This window comes from Lissotriton helveticus, chromosome 4_1 (genome assembly GCF_964261635.1).
Source record: "Lissotriton helveticus chromosome 4_1, aLisHel1.1, whole genome shotgun sequence".
Lineage (NCBI taxonomy): Eukaryota > Metazoa > Chordata > Amphibia > Caudata > Salamandridae > Lissotriton > Lissotriton helveticus.
Genome location: NC_136063.1, coordinates 496258848 through 496272497, shown reverse-complemented (window position 1 = coordinate 496272497; position 13650 = coordinate 496258848). Strand labels below are relative to the sequence as shown.

The window sequence follows — 13650 nt, the reverse complement described above, 5'->3', positions numbered from 1 at the left end:
GCCGAAACGCGTCTCTCTGTTATCTTGAGATTGAGGATGACCTGATCTAATAAAACTGATGCTGTATCCTGACTGCCCCGAGTCTGTGCCTTCTTCCGTGGATGCCTCTGTGGGAGCTGGTTGTTGTGATTTATATATATATATATATATATATATTTATGACCTAGTTTACATAGGAAATCCGCAACATTCTATAGGGAATAACTTTGGCGCCGGTTGTTGAATCTTCGCGAATTTCTCAAAGAAGATGGCCCGTTCCGCTCCGCTTCTTCCCTGAAAGTCTCGGGTAGATTCGTCAAGCGGGGGCCGCGAAAAAAGGGGGGGTCCCAAAACGTGTTTTCCCCATGTTAATTTCCATAGGACGATTAGACACGGCTACAGCCTGAACGGAATTACACCAAATTTGGCAAAATGGTAGAGTCTGATTCGCAGATCGGCCTTTTGTTTAAATGGTGTAAATCCCTCCAGTAGTTGTTGAGAAAACATGTATATATCTATAAGCGCGCACCCGTGCGAGCACCCCGCGATTTTTTGAAAACAAAAAAAGTTTGGGGGGGCCTTGGGGGTCCTTGTGGGTCACCCTGAGCAGGCCTAGAGGGTCAGGGTGCTACTACCCTGCCCCCTTTTTGAGTTCTACACGTTTGTTTTTCTGCTTTCCTGTGCCTCAGTCTACCGAGGCACAAGATGACTGCCAACAATTTCTGTTTTGGAGTGTTGATAGACAGTGGCAGCCAATCAGCATGCCTTCCAGAGAAAGCTGCATGCTCATTGGCTGTCAACACTTCAAACCAGGAAGTGTTGGCATCCATCTTGTGCTTGGTAGACCGAGGCACAAGAAAGCAGAAAAAAAAACGTGTAGAACACAAAAAGGGGGCAGGGTAGACACACCCTGACCCCCTAGGCCTGCCCCGGTGGTCCCACAAGGACAAAAAAGGCCCACATTTATTTTTTTTAAAACACGGTCTGTTTTTTTTTAAATTACCCCCCGGGGGGACCAAATCACGGGGGCATAGTGATAAAGACGTGTGGGGGGGTTCCCAATCCCCCCCCCACACTGCCCCGGGGACCGCCGCCCCCCGGGGCAAAGCAACGCAGCCCCTCTGCGCATACTGGAGGCTCCTGGTGGGCTATTTGGCCCCCAGGGACCCCCAGTATGCAAGGGGAATTAGTTCCCCCTCTGCAAACACGCCCGGGGGCTGTGTTGCAGAGAGGTGTAAAAAAGGGTGTGGCCTCATTACACCTCTCTGCAATGCAGCCCCCTGGCGCATAATGGAGGTTTCAGGTACCCCTAGTATGCAAGGGTACTTAATCCCCCAATTTAGAACACTCTACAGGGTGCGTTTGCACAGTTTAAGTTGGGGAATTAATTCCTGTTCAATCCAGAGGTCCCCTAGAGGGAACTATTCCAACAGGTATCTCCAGTAAGCGCCATGGAGCTGCGCTGCAGAGTGTTGTAAAAAGGGGGCGTGCCCTCTGAACACCTGCCTGCAAAAATGTAGTAAATCAGTGTAAAAAAATAACAATTAATATATTTAAAAATTGTCATTTAAAAAACCTTCGTAATTCAATGAAAAAACCATAGGTTTCAGGCCTGATATAGTTAGGAATTAGCATTTAAAAAACCATTGAAATTCACTGAAAAAACCATAGGTTTCAGGCCTTATATAGTTAGGAATTAGCATTTAACAAAACCTTTGAAATTCACTGAAAAAAAACATAGGTTTCAGGCCTTATATAGTTAGAAATTAGCATTTAAAAAACCTTGCAAATTCACTGAAAAAAACATAGGTTTCAGGCCTTATATAGTTAGGAAAAAAACTTTGAAATTCACAGAACAAGCATTTACAATGCAATGGTCTCGGGATTCTTAAAGTTAGAGCTATTGGCATTGCTGATGACATAATTTTTATTCATGTTTTTGTTTTTAAAACATAAATAAATGGCATTGTCATTTACAATGCCAATAGCTTAATCACTCGCAAATGCAAGACCTATTGCATTTGAACCCACACAGCCACCCACACAAAGCCACACACACACACACAGAGCCACCCACAGAGTCATTCACATAGAGCCACCCACACACACACACACAGAGCCACCCACACACACACAGAGCCACCCACACACACACAGAGCCACCCACACACACACAGAGCCACCCACACACACAGAGCCACCCACACACACAGAGAGCCACCCACACACACAGAGCCACACACACACAGAGCCACACACACACACACAGCCACCCACACACACACACAGAGCCACCCACACACACACAGAGCCACCCACACACACACAAAGCTACCCACACACAGAGCCACCCACCCACACAGAGCCACCCACCCACACAGAGCCACCCACCCACACAGAGCCACCCACCCACACAGAGCCACCCACCCACACACAGAGCCACCCACCCACACACAGAGCCACCCGGCCACAACCATCAACAGCATGAAATGGGGATGCAGGGATCATGTTGGTCTGGGTTCCAACCTTTGTGGATGTCAGTGTGGGGCAGGAGACAGAACCTGGGGCCTCTATTCTTGTTTCCCAGTTTTCCTTCCTGCATTCCTCTCTCCGCATCAGGCACTTTCCATACTTACTTCTTACAGCCCTATAGGTAGGTGGGTATGTATGACAGTATATTACACTGGCTGCTATACACGTCACTGCTGCACTAGACTTATCTTTTGACCGTGCGCTGCAACAATATTCCAGTCAATATTCAAATATAAACTGCCGTGACCAGTGTAAATACAAAACTGCAGGTGTAAAATGTCCCTGCATTCTCTGTGGACCTCTGTGAACAAATACTAATATAACATTCATGTGCGATGTACCACTCGCAGTGCGCGAGGCCAGTGGCATGGAAAATACACTTTGCAGGTCACTAACAAGATTCGGTTTCAAGTTTCTCCGACGGGCTTCCCCTTTCGGCCTCCCACTGCCTTTCTTATCTGCCCTCACCCTCACCCTCTCCCGCCCTCCCCAGCTAATGTCCATCCCGTCTCCTCTCCGCCTCTTGAAATGAGATCCCTGCTCCCTCATGATATGGATGAAGCGGAGAGATGAAGGGATCATCTTCCCACAAGATACAGCGCTGTCACCCTTTCCTGGGAATGTCCCTGGGTCTGCACTTTGCGTGCTCTGGCCTAGCAGGCAGCCTGTTTGTCTCAGACCTGCTGCCCAGGGGCAGCTCTCCCCCCAGGGGTCAGGGCATACCAGTACTATCAGATTTCCCACGATCCCTAGGGGGTTTGATACAGTGATACTGTCCAAGCAAAGCCCTGGCAAGTTACCGACTTGGATTATTTTTCTGTAGCACTTGTACTCAACATTAGACACTAATTGCACAGATTTAGAGATACTTGCTGCCACTGTAACCCGTTTGCACGTGCAAACAATGCAGCTTAGTTGCACCTAATAAAAAATGACAACAGTAAAACACCCACCCACACAATAGCTTTAAAATTGTTTTCTGCTTTACAATAACATTTGTGGAGAGAGGGGAACGAGAACAGCAGCGGACGACCTAATTAGCGGGAGGGGGGCGGGAAAAAGACACGGCGGGGAAAGAGATACGGAATTCCATCTTCCCCCGCCACGGGCTGTCGCACCCCACCTATGGCTCGTGCCTGCAGCTCCCGGGAGCCCCCCTCGCCCCAGAGGAGGCACGCGTCGGCTAAAGCCTTCAGTGCACACTCCACACATGGCCTGCGCGGCGGCGGCCAGCCCCCTCCACAGCAGCATCGCAGAGGCCGCAAGATCAAGAGGAAGAACTGGAGAAGCGAGGAACCTGCCGGAGCCTCCCTGTGCTGTGACGCCCACCTGAGATGAGTGCTGGGTGCCGTGGAGCAGGGGTCTGACGCTGGTGGAGCTGGGCTGCACTGCGGAGGTTGCTGGGCATTGCAGGGACTGCTGGCTGGTGAAACGTGTGCCTTGTGCATGTCTGTTGCGTCAGGCGGTCGGGGAGCAATGGCGGCCGCAAAGCTCCGCAAATTTAGGAGGCGTGTTTTGGGCGTTCTGAGTGACGGATGACGTCACAGGCGAAAGAACGCAAAAAAACACGCCCCCGAATCCGAAAGAGACGGGGCTTTATTGGAGTGACTCCCTTCTCCTCCAATGGCTGGCCTCCGTTTAGGAAGCCAGCCAATGGAGGAGAATGGAGGAGAGAGGCAGGTTCAAAGCCCCCTAACTCCAAAACATCTGTTCGTTTAAAGACAGTTTGCACATAACGGGCGGCAGTTCCAAGATGAAAGCTACAAAACGTGCCGGGCACACGAGCGCTAGCCTGCACCAACCCACTGGGGTAATAACTTTGTTTAAAAGAGATGCCTTTAAAGACAGACTCACTGAAGTTTTATTTTGTTTCAGGCACTACAAGAACCACAAGGCTAAGACATTGGCAACGCCCACTGGGGCAGGTTCTTAGGAAATATAAAGCGCATGGAACACGCTGTCTTTAAACGAACATATGCACGCCACTGATGAAAGGAATCAACTTCCTGAAACGCGTCTGGCCATGCTGTATAATGGATGTTCGGCTTGTGCTTTTGCCTGAGTGTGAGCTTTCAACAATAAAAAAGTGGAATATTTTCTGCTGGAGGCCTTCTTCCTTTGGGGCTACCTTTCTGATTTATATATATATATATGTCCAGCTCCAAACACCAGCTAGCTGCACACATGAGCGGGTGCACGCCAGAACGGGGGTGTGCCCGTTATATAAATCAAAGCTCCAAACATCCACAAACGATAAGTCTGTATAGAAAGCAGCATATATAGACACAAACAGAAAGCAATCGTTTCTAAATGTATATACCAACATTTTTTTTTTTAAATTTTCATGCACGATTGTTTGTTTAAAAATGAGTTGAGCGCCTTGGCTCTTTGCAGTACTTGACGAAGCCCTCTGGCGAAACGCGTCGTATGCTGTGAGGTTCCTCATTAAAATCTTCTGAGGAATCACCCCCTGCGTGTGCTGCTTTCTATACAGACTTATCGTTTGTGGATGTTTGGAGCTTTGATATATATATATATATATATATATATATATATATATATATATATATATTGCATGGAATATACATGAAATAAAATGCAAGCACATAATGAAACGCAAGCAGATGATATAGAATGAAACACAAGCAGATTATGCTGGACATCCGCTGCAAGAAATCAGAATGATATATACACTAAATACATCAGATGATTACAATACCTGAAGTCTTTATTTGCACACAGACACCCACACATCACAAAGTCAATATTCAAAGAAAACACCTCAGATGATTATAGCCACTGGAGACTCGAATGTGCACACAGACACTCACACATCACAATGGCAATAATCAAAAACAAGATGCATCACTGCCTGCAAGCTTCATCTTGGCCCCCTCCAGACTCAGGAATTCACAGCCAGGGTCCAGAGACTCCGCAAAACCAGGAGCTGCTGCACTGTAGACGCGTCTGTCATTCAGGCTCAAATTCCAGTTTCCAAGTCAACAAACCCCAGCTTTATATTCTCAAAACACACCGGAAGGTTCCGAGAGGCCTTCCTCTGCGCCAAGGAAACTTACTGGAATTGGCGACTTTCCATGCAAGTATTCCAAAGGTAAAGGAGTTCTCACCCTCCTTCTGCATTCTCATGTGTTCCAGCCTTTATCTTAACAAAACTTACGAAAGTCTCCGGCAGTACAATAAAAAAAAACAACCTTGAACATGAATACCCTAAACAACTTGGGAAATCTGGGGGGCCTGCCTGTGCGTGCAAAAAGCTCAAGCAAGACCGAGTCAGAATTCAAGATGACATAATACTTCCCAATGTACAACACAATTTACATTTGTGGGCCACTGCCTATAGCATCACACACTTCATATCCCCAATGAACAACACAATGCACATTGGAGCACCACTACTTATAACACTGCACTTCGAGGTACATTCCACACCTTGTTCTCTTTCTCTCATGCTTCCAAATACACATCCCGCACGTTCTGTTCCTGGCAACGCTGTTCTACTCTGTGAAGGCTCTCCCACTTTAAAACTACAAGATTACATGAAATACATCTTCAAGGAAACATGCACATGCAGGGAAAAATGATGTCTTACATTCAGGCAAGAGTACAGTAAAACACCAAAGTCAATTAAAGTAATGGTAGTTAAAGGTCAAGTGGTTCAAAACATGGGAGTGCCTCTAGTACTACACAGCACTGCTAGACTTGTGCATACTTTTGAATCTTGTGCCATTGGAAATGATGCAAGTGTGTGTGGAAAAAGATCAATTGAAGTTCCTTCATCTATTTGGAATTTCAAGGAACCACTGTGTTGTATCCTGTTGTTTGTATTATTATCTTAATAGTAATGACTTGTTTTTAAGTAGCATCATATATCATACTTCTGTTGCCTGTAAATGCTTCAGTGCATGGGCTTATCCAATAAATCCAGCTATTGTTATTACGTCTTAGCGTGTTGAATATACTGCACTAGGTATTAGACATAGATTTGTTAGACCCAGGCCATTGATGCCACTGTCCTGTTGCATGGGCTGGTTCTCCATTTCCCTTCATTTTAATAGTAACCTGTTTTATATAACACTTCATCCTGCACTTTTGCCATTGTAAATAATTAGCATTAGTATTACCTAATTTATGACGCCTAATTCACTGCTCCTAATGATTTTTTACGGGTAAGTAGAAAACTCCCTGAGCTATCTTCGGGGGTAAGTATATGGAACCTTTTAGGAGGAAGAATATATTGCTAAAGGCAAACATCACATTAGCATGCCGTTCCTCTGCAAATGCTGGCCTGCTACTGCTACACTAATAAGTGTTGTATCCGCTTTATTTTTTAAAACCAATACAGATACAATTTGAAAAAGCCAGTATTTGCCAAAACATATCCGTGCCAGTGCCTAGAAACCGCATTAGGGCATTTATTTGCTTGCATGCATTACTTCATTAAAAATAGCAATTTTGGCTTTCCCAGTGCTGGTTTTCAGAGCAGCTATACCAGTAAGTGCTGATGTAGTATTTGTTTATTGGCTACTTTTAACTTTTTTTATACACTCACATACAGTAATAATCGTGCAACATCATTTGAAATAATGTGGTCATTATTCATACCAGGGTACATCATAGCTATATGTATTCATTTGTGGCAAACCTTTTTAAAACAGATGTAGCCAATAAAGACTTCTGTGTTTTATTTTTCATTAATCCGAAGGTTAAGGATGGTTTTGAGAATGTCACAACTGAACTAACAGAGCACAAGAGTGCTCTTGTTCATTCTAAGCAAAGAGAAAAGCAGTCATCTACATTAGTTCAAGAGCTAACTACAATGGTGAAAGAACAAAAGATGAGGATAGCAGAAATAACAAAGTCGAAGGAAGAGTCGGTATCTGATTTAAAGGTATGGGTCTTTATTAATTTGTATTCTATTTAGGCAGATTATTGGTATTAAAACAGTACTGATTGAACCCGCTCCATCCACATTTTTTCATTAGCTCTCAACATGTTGTGGTTTGACCTCTGCTGTGGCTGAGGACTTAAACACAGGTGCCATTCACCTCCCTTCTGTTTGGAAGGGCAAACTGTTTTCATATAGAAAATCCAATAGCTGCCACATTGAGTTATCTGTCTGTGCAGTGTGCTTGCATAGAAGATAAGTATTGAGCGGTTGAGAGAGCGACATTTTTCCCCACCTACACCTAAACCATTACATGAGATTTCAGAAAAGCGTGCGTCCAGATGTTTGCACTTTGTTTTTGCTAGAAGAAGACTTTCCAGTCACAAGGTAAGTGACTCCTCCTTTCGGTGATAGTGCGCATGGGCATCGGCTCCATTGATAGATTGTTTTTTTCCGCCATCAGGTTCAGATGTGTATTGCTGCGCTCCGGTTCTGCACCGTTTCTCGGACCCGTCGACGCTCAATCCTCTACCCTCGACGGTATTGTTATTGATCACGGCTTCCCAATTCTTTGGTATCCTCTCAATTCAAAACAACTTCGATCGGAAAACTCGTGGAGGGCCATCGGGTCTACCCGCGCCGACAGTTCCAGCAATCGATGGAACGGACTCCCTTCAAGTTCTGCCCCAGGTGTCGTGCTAAGTTTCCATGCACCGACTTGCACGAAGTGTGCAACCTCTGTCTGTCGCCAGAACACGACAAGAAAGAGTGCAACATGTTCAGATCATTTCGATCGAAGAAGACGCTTCATGACCATCGGGCTCGATGTCACAAGACGCAACATCAAAGCGGCTCCGCACAGGACATCTTCGGTTTCGACACAGAACATCACGTTAAAGGAGAGGAGGAAGAAGAACAACATATCTCCGTGTCTGAAGCCGACTTTGACATGGAATAGGAGGAAAAGGTTACTCCGGGTCAGCATACCGTGAGTAAAGATACCCCCTTGCCCCCTCAACAAACAAAGAAAAATGTTCCGGTCCCTCCTCTGCCTTCGGGGCCAAAGTCTGCACCGACAAAAAGTTTCCGACGCCCCGCCCTCGGGCCCGGCTCCGAAACACATAGACAGGCCTTCCAGCTCGGGCTCGAGCCGTCCCCATATCAGTGCCGAACTGACACCTTCTGCACTGAAATCGAAACATCTCCTGGTAACAGTTCCACCGTTACTGAAGAATCCACCTTCCGCGCCGAAAGGCACTGAGCCGAAACTTCTACCCGAAACTGGCGAGCAAGGAGAAAGACACTCCGTCTAAAGAGCCTTAGCCCGATGCTCCACCTTCGGATCCAAAGCAGAAAATATGATTATACATCCTGATACAGGACATATCCATGCCACCCTTCCAAAGAAACGTAAAACAGACCAGCTGGAGGATTACCACATTCCTCTCTAAAGGAAAAGTGTGGGTACAAGCCCTTCTCCCCCTTACATTCCACCTCCTTCTCCCACTGATCCCAATTTACTTATTACTCCCTCAAATTCACCACCACTATCACCTGACCCATAGGATGGAGGGGATGGGGATGAGGCTCAGTATATGCCACAGGACACCGACACTTGGGAGGATTATCATACTGACCCCAATACAGATAATTCGACCCTGATCTGTAGCCGTCTAGACCCTCCCAACCTGATGATAACATTGGATATATTGAGCTTCCTAACAGGGCTGCTCAATATCACGGTGTGGAACTCCATAAAGAGATATTAGAAGAGGATTTCATCTTTGAGACTTTTACTTCTTCTCAAAAAACCATTCATACATTGCCAACGCTTAAAGGCATGTTAACCCCTCCCATACTCATGATGAGCTCAGCTCGTCATGAGGCACAGTGGAGCTGTGCTCATGTCGAGCTGAGCTCGACATAACTGCCGTGGCCAGCCCACGCGCGGCTAATTCCCCGCCTGTGCGGGAGAATTAATCAGTGGGCGGGTCTGTGACGAGCTCATCTTGTCATGAGCACAGCTCCGCTGTGAGTCATGAGCACAGCTGGGCCGCGGCCCCCCCAGCACCGTGGGGGAATTACCCCAGCAAGCAAGGGGTTAAAACACACAGATGACATATTTAAAGATCCTGTGAGGGCACAAATTATTACACCTAGGGTGGAGAAAAAATATAAGCCTGCCCCACTGACCCTGGGTAGATCAGAGATCAGTTGCCTTTAGACTCGCTTGTGGTTTCCTACGCTTGCAAGAGAGCTAACTCACAGACCACAGGTGAGGCTCCTCCTCCTGATTAGGAGTCTAAGCTCATTGATGCCTCTGGCAAGAGAGTGGATACACAATCAGCCAATAATTGGCGCATTGCCAATGCTCAAGCTTTGCTGGCTCGCCACGATAGGGCTCATTACAAAGAGTTAGAAAAACTCATGCAATTTTTGCTTGATGAATTCAAGACTAAGGCTAATGATCTTATCCAAGACGGTAAACTCATCACCAATACATCTATCAAGGGTGCCCTAGACGCAACAGACACGGCAGCCCGTGCAGAAAATACTAGCTTACTCCTACGCAGGCATGCTTGATTGAGAATCTCAGGATTCAAGCCTGAGGTGCAAACCTCCATTCTCAACCAACCATTTGATAAGGAACATCTATTTACCCCAGCGGTGAATACCTCGCTGGAGAAAGTAAGGAAAGACATAGAGGTCTCAAAGTCCATGGGGGCTTTGCAGTTACCTACCACTAGGGATTCCTTTCGACGCTCCTTTTACGGGGGTGGTTCCAAAAATGTATCCACCGAAAATCCCTCCTCTTCTTACAAGGTCAACGACCAATCCCCCTGATCAAGAGGTTATTTCAGAGGAGGTTTTAGAGGAATCAACGGTAAGGGTAGAGGCAACTCCCCCGCAAACAAGCAGTGACTTCCTTCCGTTGCCCCCCGATCATCCACTACCATCAGGGGAAGTCTCTCCCAGTTCCTACCTGTCTGGAATTCAATCACCTCAGACAAGTGGGTACTACAAATTATCCAGTATGGTTACTGCCTGGAGCTTACAAACACTCCCCCAAATATTCCTCCAAGATCACATGCAATGTAACAAGAGCATCTTACCCTTCTAAGACAAGAGGTTCTCTCTCTGTTGGAAAAGCACGGTATAGAGCCAATCCCATTACAATACTAGGGAACCAGAGAATACTCCCTGTACTTCTTCATTCCCAAAAAGGACGGCTCTCTACTAGACCTCAGAGTAATGAATCTATACATTCAGTCGGACCACTTTCACATAGTCAAACTCCGACAAGTACTTCCACTCCTTCAGCAAGGTGACTTTCTGTCCACTCTGGACTTAAGACGCCTATTTCCATATTCCCAATCTCCCTGCTCACCGCAAATACCTCAGATTTGTGGTAGACGGCCAACATATCAATTCAAGGTCCTCTCTTTCGGAGTAACAACCGCACCCAGGGCTTTCACAAAATGCCTGGCAGTAGTCGTGGCTCATCTGAGAAGACAGCACATCCACGTCTTCCCTTACCTAGACGACTTGCTCATAAAGGCCAGCTCACAGCAAAGCTGCCTATCCCACACTCGAATAACAGTTCAACTACTTCAAAACCTTGGCTTCATTGTAAACCTTACCAAGTCTCATCTCCAACCGTCCAACATATAAGTGTACTTAGGAGCCACAATAGACACAAAGCTCTAGCGTGTCCCAACCCAGTCAGAATCCGCAACATGCAGACTCTAATCTCTCAATTTCAGCCCCAACACTCATTATCAGCTGGAGTGTTTATGCAATTGCTAGGAATGATGGCGTCTTGCATTTTAATCATTCCTTACGCAAGACTCCAAATGCGCCCCCTTCAAGAGTGCTTAGCATGTCCGTCGAACCAGGTTCGGGGTTCAGTTATCAGATCTAGTGTTGGTGGACGGCTGCACCCATCGCTCTCAGCAGTGGTGGAATAAACAAAACCTTTCATAGGGGTAGCCCTTCATCGACCTGGTTCCACAGCTAGTGCTACCAGCAGATGCATCGCTCATTGGTTGGGGAGCTCATCTCCAAAAGCATACTATTCAGGGCATGTGGACTGTGCAACAAAAGCAACTCCACATAAACCATCTTGAGATGCTAGCAATTTATCTAGCTCTCAAAGCGTTTCAACTTCATCTAGTAGGCAAAGCTGTCCTGATTCGTACAGACAATATGACAGCAATGTACTACATACAAAGTTAGGGGGTGACACACATTCTCCAGCGGTCACAATTTGCTCCGAACATCTGGAGATAGTCCATAACTCACATAATATATCTCCTCGTAGAACACCTTCCAGGAGTTAACCAGATTGCAGATCTGCTCAGTCATCCATGACAACATATCCACGAATGGGAACTTCACCCTCAAGTTCTCCTCTCATTCTTTCAAATGTGGGGCTTCCCAGAGATAGATCTGTTCGCCACACATCTAAACGCAAAATGGCCAAGCTTCGCGTCCAGGTATCTACACCCATTGTCCAAAGGCAATGCACTGTGGATGAACTGGTCAGGGATATTTGCTTACACTTTTCCGCCTCTTCCACTCATTCCATGAGTGGTTCGGAAGCTCAGACAACAGTCCATGACACTAATCCTAGTTGCTCCCACATGGACCCATCAACCATGGTTCACAACCCTGTTAGAGTTATCAGTAGTTCCCCACCAAAAACTACACATTACTCCCAATCTCCTCACTCAGAACCATGGAGAGATAAGGCATCCAGATCCCTGTCATCTCAAGCTTGCGATCTGGAACCTGAAATCTTAGAGTTTGGCTACCTCAATCTTCCCCCAGACTGCATGAATATCATCAAGGAGGCTAGACGCCCTTCTACAAGAGCATGCTATGCAGCAAAATGGAAGCGGTTTGTGATATACTTTAATAACAATCTAATCGATCGACTGGATGCTTCAATCCAAAACACCATTTGCTATCTGTTACATCTACAGCGTTCCCATTTAGCGTACACATCTATATGCTTACATCTGTCTCTTTTCAGAGTGCCTGCTATTAAAGTATTTATGGAAGGACTTAAAAGAATAATTCCCCCCAACACTTCCACCTGCTCCAGTGTGGAACCTCAACATCGTCCTTACTAGACTCATGGGTCTACATTTTGAACCATTGCACAGATGTGAAGTACAGTTTCTCACTTGGAAGGTAGCTTTTCTCATAGCCATCACATCTCTGAGGAGAGTGGGTGAGCTTCAGTCACTATCCATAGAAGAACCATTTTTCAAATTCACCAAAGCAAAGTGGTTCTTAAGACTAACTCCAAATTCTTACCTAAAGTCATTTCTGCCTTTCATATCAACCAATCTGTTGAGTTGCCTGTTTTCTTCCCTCAACCAGATTCCGTGGCAGAACGTGCTCTTCACACCCTAGATGTGAAAAGAGCATTACTGTACTGTATTGAAAGGACCAAACTCTTCCGTAAGACCAAGTAACTCTTTTGTTGCCTTTGCTCCACCACATAAAGGCAAGCCTATATCCCAATCAGGTATTGCACCGTGGATAGTCAAGTGCATTCAAACATGTTACATTAAAGCAAAACGCACATTGACAATTCCCACTAGAGCCTACTTCACTCGCAAACTAGGGGCCTCTATGGCATTTTTAGGAAACATACCCATAGATGACATCTGCAAAGCTGCAACATGGTCTACACCACACACATTTGCAACACACTATTGTGTAGATGTGTTAGCTGGACAACAAGCTAGTGTGGGCCAAGCAGTTTTACATGCACTATTTCAGACAGCTGCAACAGCTACAGGTTATTCACTGCTTTGGGAGTTACTGCTTTATAGTCTATGCATAGCGTGTGATCTACAGCTCACATGCCTCGAACGGAAAATGCTACTTACCACAGTATGTATCTGTACTTGGCATGTAGAGCTGTAGAGCCCATGCGCCCACTCACCTCCCCGGGTACCTATATCTGTTGCAGTAATATCTTACTTGGATACAAACTACATGGACATCTATCTTTACTACTCTTACTAACTCCATCATCACCCTCTGCGGGAAAAGAATCCAGCGATGGAGCCGATGCCCATGCACAGTATCACCGGAAGGAGGAGTCGCCTACCTTGTGACTGGGAAGACTGCTTTGAGCAAAAACAAAGTGCAAATATCCGGACCCAACACTAGATGGTGGGCTATGCATAGCATGTGAGTCTACAGCTCTACATGCC

General features: G+C 46.1%; 1 protein-coding gene across 6 annotated transcripts in view; it reads left to right on the top strand.

The window, feature by feature from the left end:
* LRRCC1 (leucine rich repeat and coiled-coil centrosomal protein 1) overlaps window positions 1-13650 on the top strand; it is a 481085-nt gene that overhangs the window by 317114 nt on the left and 150321 nt on the right. For all 6 annotated transcript variants that reach the window (XM_078687089.1, XM_078687090.1, XM_078687091.1 and 3 more), the window contains one exon: window positions 7235-7420. In XM_078687089.1, coding sequence (XP_078543215.1) covers window positions 7235-7420 — 186 coding nt within the window. The remainder of the gene's footprint in view (window positions 1-7234; window positions 7421-13650) is intronic.